General features: G+C 38.5%; 1 protein-coding gene across 1 annotated transcript in view; it reads left to right on the top strand.

Moving 5' to 3' along the window:
- The window catches only part of LOC103509762 (B-cell receptor CD22-like), a 60,068-nt gene that overhangs the window by 5,088 nt on the left and 40,436 nt on the right, over positions 1–14,544 (top strand). Inside the window, exon 2 of the mRNA XM_026824031.1 lies at positions 13,961–14,121. Within this exon, the coding sequence (XP_026679832.1) occupies positions 13,961–14,121 (161 nt within the window). The remainder of the gene's footprint in view (positions 1–13,960; positions 14,122–14,544) is intronic.

Raw genomic sequence — 14,544 nt, 5'->3', positions numbered from 1 at the left:
CTCTTGTCCATTGAACCAGAACAATTTTCGGCCATCCAAGTACAAATATGTACCTACATATTCCAAATTCGACACTCTTTGCCATTTCATTCGGAAACTTGGCCACCCTAAACATAGGAAGCTGAGACAAGAGAGGTGACTGCACAGTGCCAATAAAGATAGCAATTTATAATATTTTTAGTCCGTCCTCCCTTTATTATTACAATAGTAATAACAAGCTGGGTCCGTCCCTCCGGGAATTTTTTAGCCTATAGTTTATTCGATCGTGATTAAAGAAAATTAGTACCTATGTACCTACCTACATTGCTTAATATTCAGTTTATTATTATTCTTGATTTGATTTTTCGATTTTACTTTCTGGAGTTTTAGAATTCCCAGGGCAACTCAAGAGCCTTTGTTTTAAGTTATGATACTCCAAATCAAAAGTCAATTTCATTTTCATGAAATCAGGACCCCTTTTCAGAGAAAGATTGTAAGGGGGACAAAAATTAATGAATTTTCAGCGACTTCAGGAGATAAAAAATTCCCACGCTGCATCAAATCTATCAAAAGATGATCCCTCATTACACGGGGAGTATTTTAAGATAGGAAATTTTTGGTCGAAAATTGGCCGCCGTAGGCGGCTCAGGCTCGGGACTTAAATTTTCATTTTTTTTTATTTTATTATTTTTTTTTTCAAATACGTATTCCGCAAATGTAATAGAAAGTCGTGTGATGTTCACACCAGATTTTTTCCCCACTAACCTACATTTTAAATTGCCATATATCTGCACGGAGGTACCTCAACAAACATAAATAAAACTACATATTTCTAATTTCTCTACATACTATCACATTTTAAATTGCCATATATCTGCACGGAGGTACCTCAACAAACATAAATAAAACTACATATTTCTAATTTCTCTACATACTATCTAGGTACAAATTCAAGTTGTTGTTTTTTTACACTCCCAAAATTGCTATTATATTATTGTCCTAGAAAAAATGGCAAGTTGGATGTTCGCCAAACGTATTTAAACTTTTTTTTTGAGAACTCCGTTTGACTTTCAGGCAGCTATTATTCATCATGGTTGTACACGAGTACAGGATAATGCATTTTATAAAGCTTTGGAAAGAGCAGAGGAATCCATTGGATCCAGGATAGACGTCGACAGTATTTGTATTAGCGAGAAAGTTTCTAACTTATATTATAGGTACATAACCCCCTTTTGCATTCGCTATTTCGCAAAAGTTCTGATATAAGAAAGGTATTACAAACGAAAAACCTTGCATAATTATTATTACCTATGAATATTTTTTTGACATGACTCTATCAAGATTTTGCCAAATTTAATGTCAAGAAGTCCAACAATGTAAAACTGGTCTTTGGGACACAGACCTGTTCTGTGTATATTAGGCCCCATAGAAATCCTAGCCTGATAAGACGGATGTAGGTATCTAATATAGGGTTAACAACACAAAGGCTGACTGTTACTGTATAGGTTTAACGTAAAGGCTGATTGTTACTTATTCTAACGTACGTAAAGGATGACTGTTACTCTACAAAAGCTGAGTGTTACTGTATAGGTCTTCTTCGTGAATAATAAATAAACTCACCTCTCTTATGATTGTGAACACAGCAATCTCTCGACTCTCAGCCTGTACAAACAAGGACATGGATAAAGTGATTAGCTCTGCATTATAAAGCAAGTAGTGTCTTTTCATATATGAGAGAGCGAGGAGGGTTTTATGGTAATGAGCTAATGTAATCCAGAATATTAGAGTCACTTGTAGCCTGGAGTCATCTATATTTATGCTTGTCTCAAACCCACCGCACAAAGGCAAACAGGGAACCCGTGTTTTCCTTGCAAAGGCTCCGGAGAGTATTAGGGGTGGAAAATTACTCGCCTTATACGAGTATTAAAATACAGATAGGTTGCCTACCTTAAAATCTGATATTTACCTAAAGGTACCTTCCTTGAAAACATAAATGTACCACGTACCTTTCTTAAAATCTGATAGACTTATTTATCTGTCTAAAATTCGGATTCGAAAAAATATATCTTCATGACTGCCAGGATTTGAATTGGGTGTACATTAATTTAGGACTACCTAACAACTTTCATCTTAGTAGGATGAAAGTTTTTACGCCTCGCCTTATTCCTGCAGTATAATGCAGCGTTCTGTTGGCACATCCACCATTTTTAAAACCGGGAGAAAAGAAAAATACGCCCGTGTGAAAAAACCTGAACATAAAATCTACATAATTCTCCGTTATATTTCAAAATAAATAGCTTCAGCTGACGAGTCGTACCTATGGTGGACTTTTTTCTCTATGGAAAGCAATTTTTTATTGCATAAAAAAGAGGGAAAAAACTAAAGTTTTCTCACATGCATTTTGCATTTTTATAGTTTTTTTGTAAAAAAATAGTTGGTACCTATACTAGATGTAGGAATAAGGTTTAAAGAAGAGCATAAAACAAGACTCTGTCTGGAGTTTTTGGTATAAAATTTAAATTTGGATCAACGGCAGACTGTTGACACGAAACGGAAAGATTTTTGTTCAGTGTATGTGTCATTGTACCTACAACAAACCATCTCAGTGGTGAAATGGTGGACTTTGGATATGGAAGTTACTAGATCGAGTCCAAATCAAGTCATATCAATCGGGGAACGATATTTGTAACAAGAATTTAGGTATGATTAACACAATTAAATTTCCTTTTATCCTATACGATAGCTATATTTCCACATTTTCCTCCTTCCATATTCCATATAAATATTCCTACCTACGTATATATGAGGTATCCAATTGATATCAAACTCAATACAGCAGTAGGTATTTATTAGCAGAAAATCAGCTAAATCTCTCAGTCAAACACTTTTCAAACCAACAGAGTGTATCAAATTTATATAGGTAAATAGTGTAAAATTTATTTACACTCTAAATAGTGTAATGTCGAACGGGAAAAAACCCAAGTTTCGCCTGTCTTGGAGGACACATTTGGAAACCCCAATGTTGACACAAAACTGAGAATGAGGCACTCGAGCGGTGGGGGTGATAATTCAAAACTTTTTCCAGACGAAAATCCCTTGGTGACTGTTTCACTTAGTTTTTCCGCCAGAGAGGTCGAGGGGGGTGTCCTCGTCGAGAAAATCGTCTTATACTATAGGAAACCACTTTGCACTGTTTTCTCTGTTAATTTGGCATATAAGGGGAAACCTTTCCAACTTCTAGGGTCATCAGGAATAATGTCAAATGGCTGTTTCTCTGAGATTTCAAGATACGTAAGTCTGAGTGCACCAAACTTGATCAATTGCTCATACGTTGTTAAGTTGAGTCATTCTCCAGCGCTCGCAGAGTAAACACCTCTCTCGCGCATTTTTGGTCTGATGATGAGAATCTGAGTATTCTTGAAAGCTCACCAAATTTTAACTGTCGATAGTCGAATCTTAATTGTCTTTTTAATTTCAATTTTAATTCTTAAATCTTTTTTCAATAATAGATCAGTTGCGCTTACTTGGGCCCAATGTTTGATCTGGCTGTCGGAGAAATATCTCTGAAATGTTCTCTCGGTCATGTGAAAGCCTGAACATTGAGTCCTGCTTTGATAGAAAGGATGACTTCAGGCTTCGAGAGAGAATAACTTTCCATAATGGTCCGTTCCTTTTGGTAGAGTGTAGGTTGCTGTAATTATAAAATGCTAACATGGAACCATTCCTTTCCTTTAGACCACACTTACCTACAATCCGCAAAGCATACAATTGGCATTGAGTAAATAGAATGCTCATTCCTCCAAATAAAACGCCATACTTGAGAATATATAGTCGAAAGATTTCCGTTCAGTATCTAAGAGGCACTTGAGAAATCCCCAGCCCCAAATATTGAGAAGTATTCCACCCGTAGGTAGAAATAGGAACACAACAACTTCTAAGTCAGTAAATTAGAAAATGTGAAAAGCCGAGGTGAATAATATGTCTGAGCTAGGGAGAGGGGGAATGAAGAGGTAGGAGAGAACAAGGAAGGAGAAAGGGAAGGAGTGGAGGAGGAAATAGGGAACGAAGAAGGGAATGGAAAAGGAGGAAGTTCAAGTGTCTTTTGTTATCCTACCCAATGATGCGAGAAATTGGAAATGTTGGGAGAGAGAACGGACGGTTAGGAAGTGCGAATAGTACTGTAAGCATTATTCTCATGACCATTACTACAGTAGGAATAGAATTGGAACTAATATTGAACTAATGCTCAAGTGTTATGTAGGTCACTATACTATAAATCTATAAACGAGGGGAAAATGTTTTCTATCATTATTGTGGGCATTTGGAATCGGGGAAAAGGGTTCCTTATGTATACCTTGTGAGCAAATGATTAGTTGAGCGCTTTCCATTACCTATCCAAGTACCCACGCTTACTGAGCATGCGCAGAAGGTATATTTTAAAGATTTTCTTCCTGGCTATAGATAGTACAGAATATTAATGTTAATAATAATAATGAACTCAAAGTTAGGTGTTATCTTTGATCCCCCCCCCCCCCCCCCCCCATCATTGATATTTATTTTCAAAAATTTATATTTTTCCCCTTTTGACTTCAAAAAGCCCCTCTCCCAACCCACTCTGTAAGTCTGTACCTACCTATAATGTTGAACTCTCTTTACTCTTTTAATCAAAGTTCAATTTCTGTTCAACTTAATTATCTTGTTTTCTCGGAATACGAAACGTCTCCAAAGTTCTCACACCCAAAGTACAAGAGGTTCTTGTTAGAAATGTATACAGAGTGTTACTTGAACAACTTGCTACAATTTCACAGTGTGTGATTCCTTTGGTCTTATCTACTCTCCACGTTGTTAACACTCTGTGTAATACAAGAGAACATTGTATTATGTATCTTGACTTTCTTGGGAGATCTGGAATGGAATAATTCGAGAATTTGAGCTTCTTGGTGTTCTTCCCTGCAGAACAACGTTACATTTTAATAAAACAACCTTGCTTTCCATATTATTCGGGAAAGAGGAAGAGAGACGAATTAAAGGTCCCCCGTCACCCCGATGTCCGAAGTGTCAAATGTCAAGTGATTCAGTGTCGTCATGTGTCCGACATTTGGAGCGTCTGATTTCACGGCACACATGGAAGGTGACATAATAAAAATTTTTTTATAAAAAAAAAAAAAAAAAAAAAAACGTGAATAATAACACAATAAACAAAATGGAAAGGTTTGTGTTTTCAACATGTTTTGGTGAAAAAAAAAAAAAAAATCCTTTTTCAAGGGGGGTGAATTGGGGACAGAAATACAATGTGTATCAATTTCATATAATCCACATATCTAGGTACATATAATAATTAGACAGAATTTGATCAGAAAGGATGAATCTCTATATGTATTTCTTTGGTACGTGATTCATACCAAAGAAGCGGAGGCAGTTCGTTATCCGTTATCACTAGAGATCGCATTTAATGCACCAAAAAACATGCAAATGTAAAATCCGATCCCTAGTTATCAGCTTATCACACAATCAAGTTTGATTCGATCGCACTACAATCATGACACCGGCCGCAGTGTCACCAGAAATTTTGTCGTCAGAAACAGATAACTTAACCACACCATCACTCCCATCACCTCCTAAATCCTGCACTGGATGGTGTTTCCGACGCCAACTCCCGGCAGCCAGGATTCCAGGCTTATGTATGTCCAATTATCTCGTGTCTTCCTGTCCCTCTTTTTTGTACCCACTTAAAGGTAACTCGAAAAAAAAAAAGAGGAAACGGAAGGAGAAGAAGCTTTTTGTTGTTGATAAATTGAATGGGACATGGACAAGTACCCTTCTCAATTGTTAGGCACGCTCGACTGCTCCGTCAAAACGCTTTTTTACTTTCTATTACTGGTTGCTGATTGAAACGACAAACGTCGACTCCATCTGAACATGGGAAAAGGCGAAGAAAAAGAAGAAGATTACTAATGTATAACGGAGTTACGAGTATACAAGTAATGAGCAAGTATTGCAATCGGTTCAAATTTTCAAAATCGGGAAGTGACTGGAAATATCCGTTTTAGGGTCCCCTGATTTCAAAAAAGCTCATGTCTGTACAAGCGCCATAGGCGGCCCGGGAGGCGAGAAAATTTTTCACTTTTTTTTTTTTAAATCAAACTCCGCAAATGTAATAGAAAGTCGTGTGGTGTTAACACAAGATTTTTTTTATATTTGTTTTCCAACATTTTGTCGTCCCTTACCGTCCTTATTTGTCACAAAGCTCTCTATCAGGTGTAAATGAATACGGACATATTGACGATGTCTGCAGGGACGTTTAGGAGAAGTATTAATTCCTAGTAAGGAAGATACCTGCAATTATTTAGGAGACGTATTCCCAGTAAGGAAGGGGAAATTTCGATCGTCTGGAAGTAGGTTTAGGATATCGTTTGTAGGGATAAGACACAGGGAGTGATATTTCCGACCTGCAATTATTTAGGAGACGTATTCCCAGTAAGGAAGGGGAAATTTCGATCGTCTGGAAGTAGGTTTAGGATATCGTTTGTAGGGAAGAGAGTAGAGACACAGGGAGTGATATTTCCCAAAGATATTTCCATTAAGGGTCACCAATTCAGCCAGCACCTTCGAGCAGCCTAGGACGCGTTTCGTTCTTATTGGAACTCATCAGCTAGGCATCATTCTCAGGTGCTGATTATTGTGTAGATTTCCATTAAGGGTCACCAATTCAGCCAGCACCTTCGAGCAGCCTAGGACGCGTTTCGTTCTTATTGGAACTCATCAGCTAGGCATCGTTCTCAGGTGCTGGTTAATGTGTAATTTGACAGTTGTTGTTTAAACCTCACTTCCGTGACAGGAATTTTTGGAAATACGAGTACGTCCAGTACATGATTGTTCCAAACAACTACTGCAACATTACCTTTCATCAGTTTTTTGATGGACGGTATTCCCCATTCTAATCCCTCACTCCCGAACCCTTCCGAGATTCACATATCAGACTAACACTACCTATTATATCAGAACGTTGAATAATTAATACTCCTCTATGTATATTTTGGGCATCTGAACACAAATTGTTTTTGAAACCCCTTTGCTAGCATGTTAATGATGTTCCGAAATAACGTACGAGTATGAACCAATTTTTGTTTTGCCCATGATACTGTGGTTTATACAGAAAGCTTATTAGAAAGGACTTGAGCTGTAGGCAAATTATGTTTGTATCCTTATATTGCTTCAGAATAACCCTCTTCTCTTTCGTTTTCCACATCAACCCCCGCCTTGCCCAGTTATTAGTGTTGGGTACGTACGTACGAGTATCACGTTCTGTTTAACATCTCCACGGTTTGTACCCTTTCAAAGTTTTGTACTCTCTTCATATTAATTTTCTCAGTTGTTAAGCCATGGATCCCGGTCAATTTTGTGTGTATCCCATTTCTGATCAAGTTGGGTTAGTTGGCTGAGGGGAACTCCCGAGATTTTTATTATTATTATTATTATTTAATCTTTGGTGGGATTCAAACCCATTCGGTCTACTTACCTACCAGACCAGTGTATGTGGATCGAAGCCTGCTAAATGTGGTCACAAAATCTACAAGGTGGCGCTTGGCAACTTTTTTTGTATGTCCTTACAAATAGTAGATATTTTTCGCCTATTTATGTATTTATTTATGATTGTTCGTTCATGTGAGTTTTAATAATACACTACAAAATGCTCCTTTATCCTTCATGCCTTGTATTACTCCCATAACATTCCTTGTAACAATGTACCCTGAGCTACAAAGTTACAATTTCCCTTTAACCTTCTCTCTATCTCTATCCAGGCGAATATTAAATTAAAAGTGCATAAAATTTAAAAATTTTAGTACCGGACTTGATAAGCAAATAGAACCCCTGCTTAACTTGAGTGTTTTGCTGGATTGCAATATTTGCTCACAGGCAGCAGGAAGGACCAGTCCCTTTTTTTCAAGTAGGATGATATTGTTTTCTCCTTTTTTTATGGTTTTTAGATTATTTTTTACAGCTTTCTGATTTTTTTCTCTCTCCCAGAGGCATAAAGGTAGGTATAGGCCTTAGGGTATACATTGGGCATAAAGGTAGGTATAGGCCTTAGGGTATACATTGGGCATAAAGGTAGGTATAGGCCATAGGGTATACATTGGGCATAAAGGTAGGTATAGGCCTTAGGGTATACATTGGGCATAAAGGTAGGTATAGGCCTTAGGGTATACATTGGGCATAAAGGTAGGTATAGGCCTTAGGGTATACATTGGGCATAAAGGTAGGTATAGGCCTTAGGGTATACATTGGGCATAAAGGTAGGTATAGGCCTTAGGGTATACATTGGGCATAAAGGTAGGTATAGGCCTTAGGGTATACATTGGGCATAAAGGTAGGTATAGGCCTTAGGGTATACATTGGGCATAAAGGTAGGTATAGGCCACAGGGTATACATTGGCATAAAGGTAGGTATAGGCCATAGGGTATACATTAGGCATAAAGGTAGCTATAGGCCATAGGGTATACATTGGGCATAAAGGTAGGTATAGGCCATAGGGTATACATTGGGCATATAGGTAGGTATAGGTCATAGGCCACAGGGTATACATTGGGCAATAAGGTAGGTAAAAAAAAAAAAAAAAAAAAAAAAAAAAAAAACAAAAAAAAACACTCAGAGTGGGGGGGGATTCCCTGGAACTGGATGATCTACTTTGCTGGAACAATTTTTTATTGGAATGCCACAGGAAGTTGTGTTAAATTTCTTTCTAGCTGTGCAAAAAACAACCTTATTACCAAAGCTGACGACCTATATATACCCACCTTACACAAATAGCAAACAACTCTTTCATAATCAAAAAGTAAACAAGTTAGACTTCAAAGATAAATTCGATTTGGAGAAGAAAGCTGAAGCTTCTCCCTGAGTTTCGGTATAGTGGAGGTGAGGTTTGTCGAAGTCGAATTTGAAAATTTTCATCAGCAAGAGTTTAAAATTTATTTTCCGAAAGGAAGAGAGAGGGGGGCGGAGAGGAGAGAGAGTTAAAAAAAAGAAAAAACTTTTTATTTCGACTTCATTATGAAGTCCCACAGGAGTTTTGAATCCTTGTTACAAACTCTATTAATGAAGAGTACCACAGAGTATGGTATGGACGAATGGGATAGCATTATCAATTCCAGAGCAGACAGAAACCTCTGGGTTTCCCTTGCATCCTCCTTGAAATTCAGGCCCGGTATCCTGGATTTCAGGGGAGGGGGGGAGAGAGTAAGAATTCGAACAGTGGCTTATTGGGCTTAATATACTTTTTCGACTGCGGCTTAGTATACTTTTTCGCCCCCTACCCTGAAGGGTTCACTAGGCAATCCCCTGGGTCACTAGATGGGGAGGGGGTGGTGGATGCTCCAAATTATAGGCTAATACTATCAGATCAAATAGACCCACCTGCGGGTGCGGTGATACCCTAACCGTGGACCATATATTTAATTGCCACACACACCTACAAATACGTTCCTCCCTCCCCTCACCACCAGCCCTCGATAACAGCCCTGCCAACGTCGATTCGGCCTTAATGTACCTGAAGGCCATCGCAGTTTTTCTTACTAAAGATAAGTACCAAAGTTTGATAAAGAATGTGCATGAAAGTAGGTAAGTCTAGTTGGTAAAACACCTTTAGAACACGATCTAATGAAAATGTTTTTTTGACATGAAATTTGGGGATACCGAAAAACTCATTAGTCCCCTGGATAAAGACGACCAAAGTGTTAGGTTTTATGCACATTTCGAAGAACTGAAATATTATTTTGCAATTCAAAAGGAAGGGGTCCGAATATGGTGATTTTAATCTCAAAAGGTTTAGAACACATCTAATGAAAAGGTTTTTTTGACATGAAATTTGGGGATACGGAAAAACTCATTAGTCCCCTGGATAAAGACGACCAATTCAAAAGAGACATTTCTTATAATATGTAGTAGAGTACTAATTTATTGTTATGAACCACCAACCTCGCAATCCGAAGTCAACGCCGTTGACGACGCCAACAATTACTATTCAATGTTACTTTAAATATGAAATCCAACGTGAAACTTCCAGGTCTGTTCCAGGTCTAGCGTTATATTTTCTCTGAACACACTGTATAAACTAGAGCTCTAGAAGAAATAGCGCAGCGAGTATTACTTCTATTTGCTCACATTGTTTGCGGAACAAAAACTGAAAACGAAGACCCCCATTCTTTCCATCTTCTTTTGGAATTGTGATAGTTCCCCAAAGGGGTCCCCCGAAAACTGTCGTTCAAAAACTGCAGTACCTATCCGTAAGCACCGGAAAAGATCCAATCAGGTCGCAGTTACTTGCTTTCCATTTCCGGAACCACCTTTAAATTATGAACTTCCAGAAGTTTGCAGCTTGAACAGCTCTCTGGTCGCAGTTACATAGGGCTTAATAGCCGATGGCCCTTCTTAGAACAATACCAGAAGCTCCGGAAAACTCCAATACAAGCACCGGAAAAGATCCAATCAGGTCGCAGTTACTTGCTTTCCATTTCCGGAACCACCTTTAAATTATGAACTTCCAGAAGTTTGCAACTTGAACAGCTCTCTGGTCGCAGTTACATGGGGCTTAATAGCCGATGGCCCTTCGTATACCAATACCAGAAGCTCCAGAAAACTCCAATATCTACTACCTACCCTGCCGGTCATTCCAAAAACTGTAATACTCACTCCGCCTGCTATTTTCTTCAAAAACTGTATATCTACCTTATGTAATAAATACCTACGTTCCAAACTTTAGGGAAACTTACAACTTATAATTAAGACGTCACTTTTGACTTTGTTTCCTGAAAAATATTGTATGTAGTAGCTAATTTTCCGTAAAAGAGATATTCTCGTACCTATCTAGTTACACCTACAGTCTGCATGACCCTTCAGAAACTATAAAATCTAGTAATCTCAAACAGTCTGGGTCTCCCAACCTCCAATACAGCACTCAATGTCCCAAGACAAAGGTACGTGATCAAATGAATTCTATGGAACGACGCAAGACAGCTCCAGTAATAGTTTTCCTTGGTACTTGGAATACAATATGCTGACGGCGAGGTTAACACAGGGTTGTAATAGTGGTAATAAATTCTGCTCAAATCTGCAGGCGCCTTGTCCTTGTAGGGGCGAAACAGGGGAATATCGAACGCAGAATAACGAAGGATGTCAAAAGGGAAATGAGACGTGAATAAGGGAATAAGTTGAACTTCTGCAACTACAGAATCTCCTGTAGGAAACTAATGGAATTTAGTTAGGTTACACAAGTTCTTCGGCACAGAACCTACGGCAGGTTTAATTAAGAAGTTCAATGCTGCATTACTAAGAAAATGGAAGCTAGTTACTACATAGATGTTAATTTTTGTAATTCCACTGAACATATTCAGATTTTCAAAGAAGGACAATTGGTATTGGTATAAGCAGGGCCATCGGCTATAATAAACGCGCTAGGTCACTGCGACCTGATTAGATGTTTTGTGACTTGAAGAAGGACAATGGAAGGGTCATAATGAAATCAGGTTGGATAGCAAGCCAAGATCCTATATTTCCTAGAAGAAGTCCCAATGAAGGTCCATACCAAATTTGGTGCTTTCCTGAATAAATGCAGCTTTTGGCCAAAATTGTGACGTTGGGCCACCCACTAGTATGAATGCCTTACAATAGGTTGAGTATGCAATGTGCAAGACATAACTCGATGAGGAGAAGAAGAGCGTCACCCTAAAACACACCATTTGAGAACCGCTAGTCTTAAGCTGTAACGTATAAAGTTAAGTGGGTACATACTACATATAGGTAATAGGTATTTGTATTATGCCTTTATAATAGTACCTACTTATGCAGGGCCGTATCCAGGATTTTTAGTACCTACCTAAGGTGGGCCCAAGAATCCCCAAACACTGGGGGAGGCACATATCTACCTACTTTTTGAAAAATTTCGCCTGCGGCGCTGAAAATTTTAGGTTCGATCAGCCCAAACTGGGGGCCCCGCGCCTTTGAAACTGCCCCGGGTCCCGCGGGGGGCTAATCCGGCCCTGCTAAGAGCTTTTGCAGCCTTCTATAGGTACCTTATAGCCTAGAATGGGGGGGGGGGGGGAGAAGGGGTTAAATTACCTACTTGACTAAATAAAATGGGGCAAATAAATCGGGCTAAATACTTATGGTGTTCATGGTGTGAGAAAGTGGTGCCTAAAAGAAGACCCTAAATGGCCTAAATATCGGGCTAAATACTTATGGTGTGAAAAAGTGGTGCAAAAATCATGAAGACCCTAAACCCAGAGTAACGTAGTTATAGGTAGCAGGAACGGGGTAGTAGGTTTTATATGTAGTAGATGGACGGGGAATTATCCGTATTAGGCTCTCATGAAAGTCATATATGAGTCAATAATAGAACAGTACGTAGGCAGACAGGTAGGTCGGACTAATGAACATCCCTTATAGGTGCCAGTGGCGTAGCGTGTATGTATGGCGTGTATGGCGGCCATACAACTCAAAAGTTCACTCTAATGCCCATAAATATTAACCTTTTGCGTACAGAATCAATTTCACCAGAATCGCTCTTACGGTAGGATTCATGTCTCACATGAAACTCAAGCGTTGTTGCTTTTTTTCAAAATGGCGGCCAAAAAAAGGGGTTTTTTGAGAATATCTCGTTTCCGGTAACTTTTTTCTAATAACAATTTGATAACATTGAATTTAAGGGTAATAGAACATTCAACCTAAGATTGCCGATATTAATATGAAAATATTGTGAAATCATCCAACTTTTCCATGGAAACCCATAAGTATTAGTAAGATAAGAAAAGAGACATTGTATGTGAGTATTTAGACTATTTATTACGTACAGTTTCCCATTTTTCCTCTTGTCCATTAAACCAGAATAATTTTCGGCCATCCAAGTCCAAATATGTATTCTAAATTCGACAATTTTTGCCATTTCATTCGGAAACTTGGCCACCCTAAACATAGGAAGCTGAGACAAGAGAGGTGACTGCACGGTGCCAATAAAGATAGCAATTTATAATATTGTACTTTATTTGACGGACAAATTAGGTAGGTACATACATAGGTACTGATTTTCTCTAATCACTACGGGCTAAAAAATTCCCGGAGGGACGGACCCTGCTTGTTACTTTATTTGACGCTCTCTATATTTTCTCAGGGCGAAATGGTGTAAAAAGGAAAATTTGTAGGAGAGATAATGAAGCTCAGGGTGTGCAGTTGGCTGGAAAAGCACAGCTTCAAACAAGTACGTATGCCTAAATATTTTTACTAGAAAATACTCGTATGTGTGGGCAGTTGGTATCCGTAACTGCATAAGCATGTAGGTAATAAGATTATTACATATTTAGGAGTACCTATAATCCCACAAAATACACCACTGTAGGGAATATGAATAAATAAATAAATAAAATGTTTTTATTGTAATATAAGTTAAGAATATAACAAATTACAAAGTCATACAAATGATAATGAGGGGGGAAAAATGATACATGGAATGGAAAGCTAAAGAGCCAGACAGAAAACTGTAGGTGTGGGATATGAGTTCACAGACGAAAATAGGATGTAGGGAATGAAAAGCACAAAACGCTCCTAAATGGTTATTGGTCACTTGGTTAGGATACTTTTTACACAATATTAAACTTTATTGCATAAAAAGGTATACGTTGTCTTTAGATTTCTATCCTTTTTGACCTCTCTCCCTGATGCCTCCTTGCCTCTTATCTAGGTCTATGTCGTAAAATCCCATCATACCGCCTTTAGAATGGTGACTTGGGGCGAAAATTTCCACGTGTCAGTTCCCCCTTCGAAATTTATGCTCATTTGATTTAAGTAAGGCTAGTGGATGAAAATCTCATTCTTCCTTCAGAGCCTATTTTCCTTCCATCTTCTCTAGTTGAATGATCTTGTGATTACTCTTGCCTTCTCAAAAAATTCCTAAATAATACTTAATAATCCTTGTCATTTTCTCTGTTTCAGTGAAACCTCTCTCAGTGGACATCATCACCAAGGATGAGAGACCTTACCTGTCAGCAGAGAAGACCTACAGGATAGAATGCAGGGTCAAGGGTTCAAGACCGGGACCTACCATAACTTGGTACAAGAACAGCAAACTCCTTGTGAAACATCCCGTCAAAACTGTAAGTTTAACTTAGGCGACTGCTAATAAAATTCTGTATTAGGGAAGGTGTACCAGTTATGGGCCCATCTAAAAACTGATTAGCTATGCAGATTGGTCCCTCAGTGTGTCCAAACTGTCCAACCCCATGAGTCTGAACCGTTCAAGACCGGGACCTACCATAACTTGGTACAAGAACAGCAAACTCCTTGTGAAACATCCCGTCAAAACTGTAAGTTTAACTTAGGCAACTGCCAATAAAATTCTGTATTAGGGAAGGTGTACCAGTTATGGGCCCATCTAAAAACTGATTAGCTATGTAGATTGGTCCCTCAGTGTGTCCAAACTGTCCAACCCCATGAGTCTGAACTGCACAATCAAAAGATCTAAGGTTATCAAAAGATAGGATTCTTTTAAACTTTTCTTTTTGAGCCCTTGGATCTTG

The sequence above is a fragment of the Diaphorina citri genome, unplaced genomic scaffold, assembly GCF_000475195.1.
Source record: "Diaphorina citri unplaced genomic scaffold, Diaci psyllid genome assembly version 1.1 scaffold527, whole genome shotgun sequence".
In the NCBI taxonomy this organism is placed as follows: domain Eukaryota; kingdom Metazoa; phylum Arthropoda; class Insecta; order Hemiptera; family Psyllidae; genus Diaphorina; species Diaphorina citri.
The sequence above is the reverse complement of the archived record's forward strand: the minus strand, read 5'-3'. Positions and strand labels throughout refer to the sequence as shown.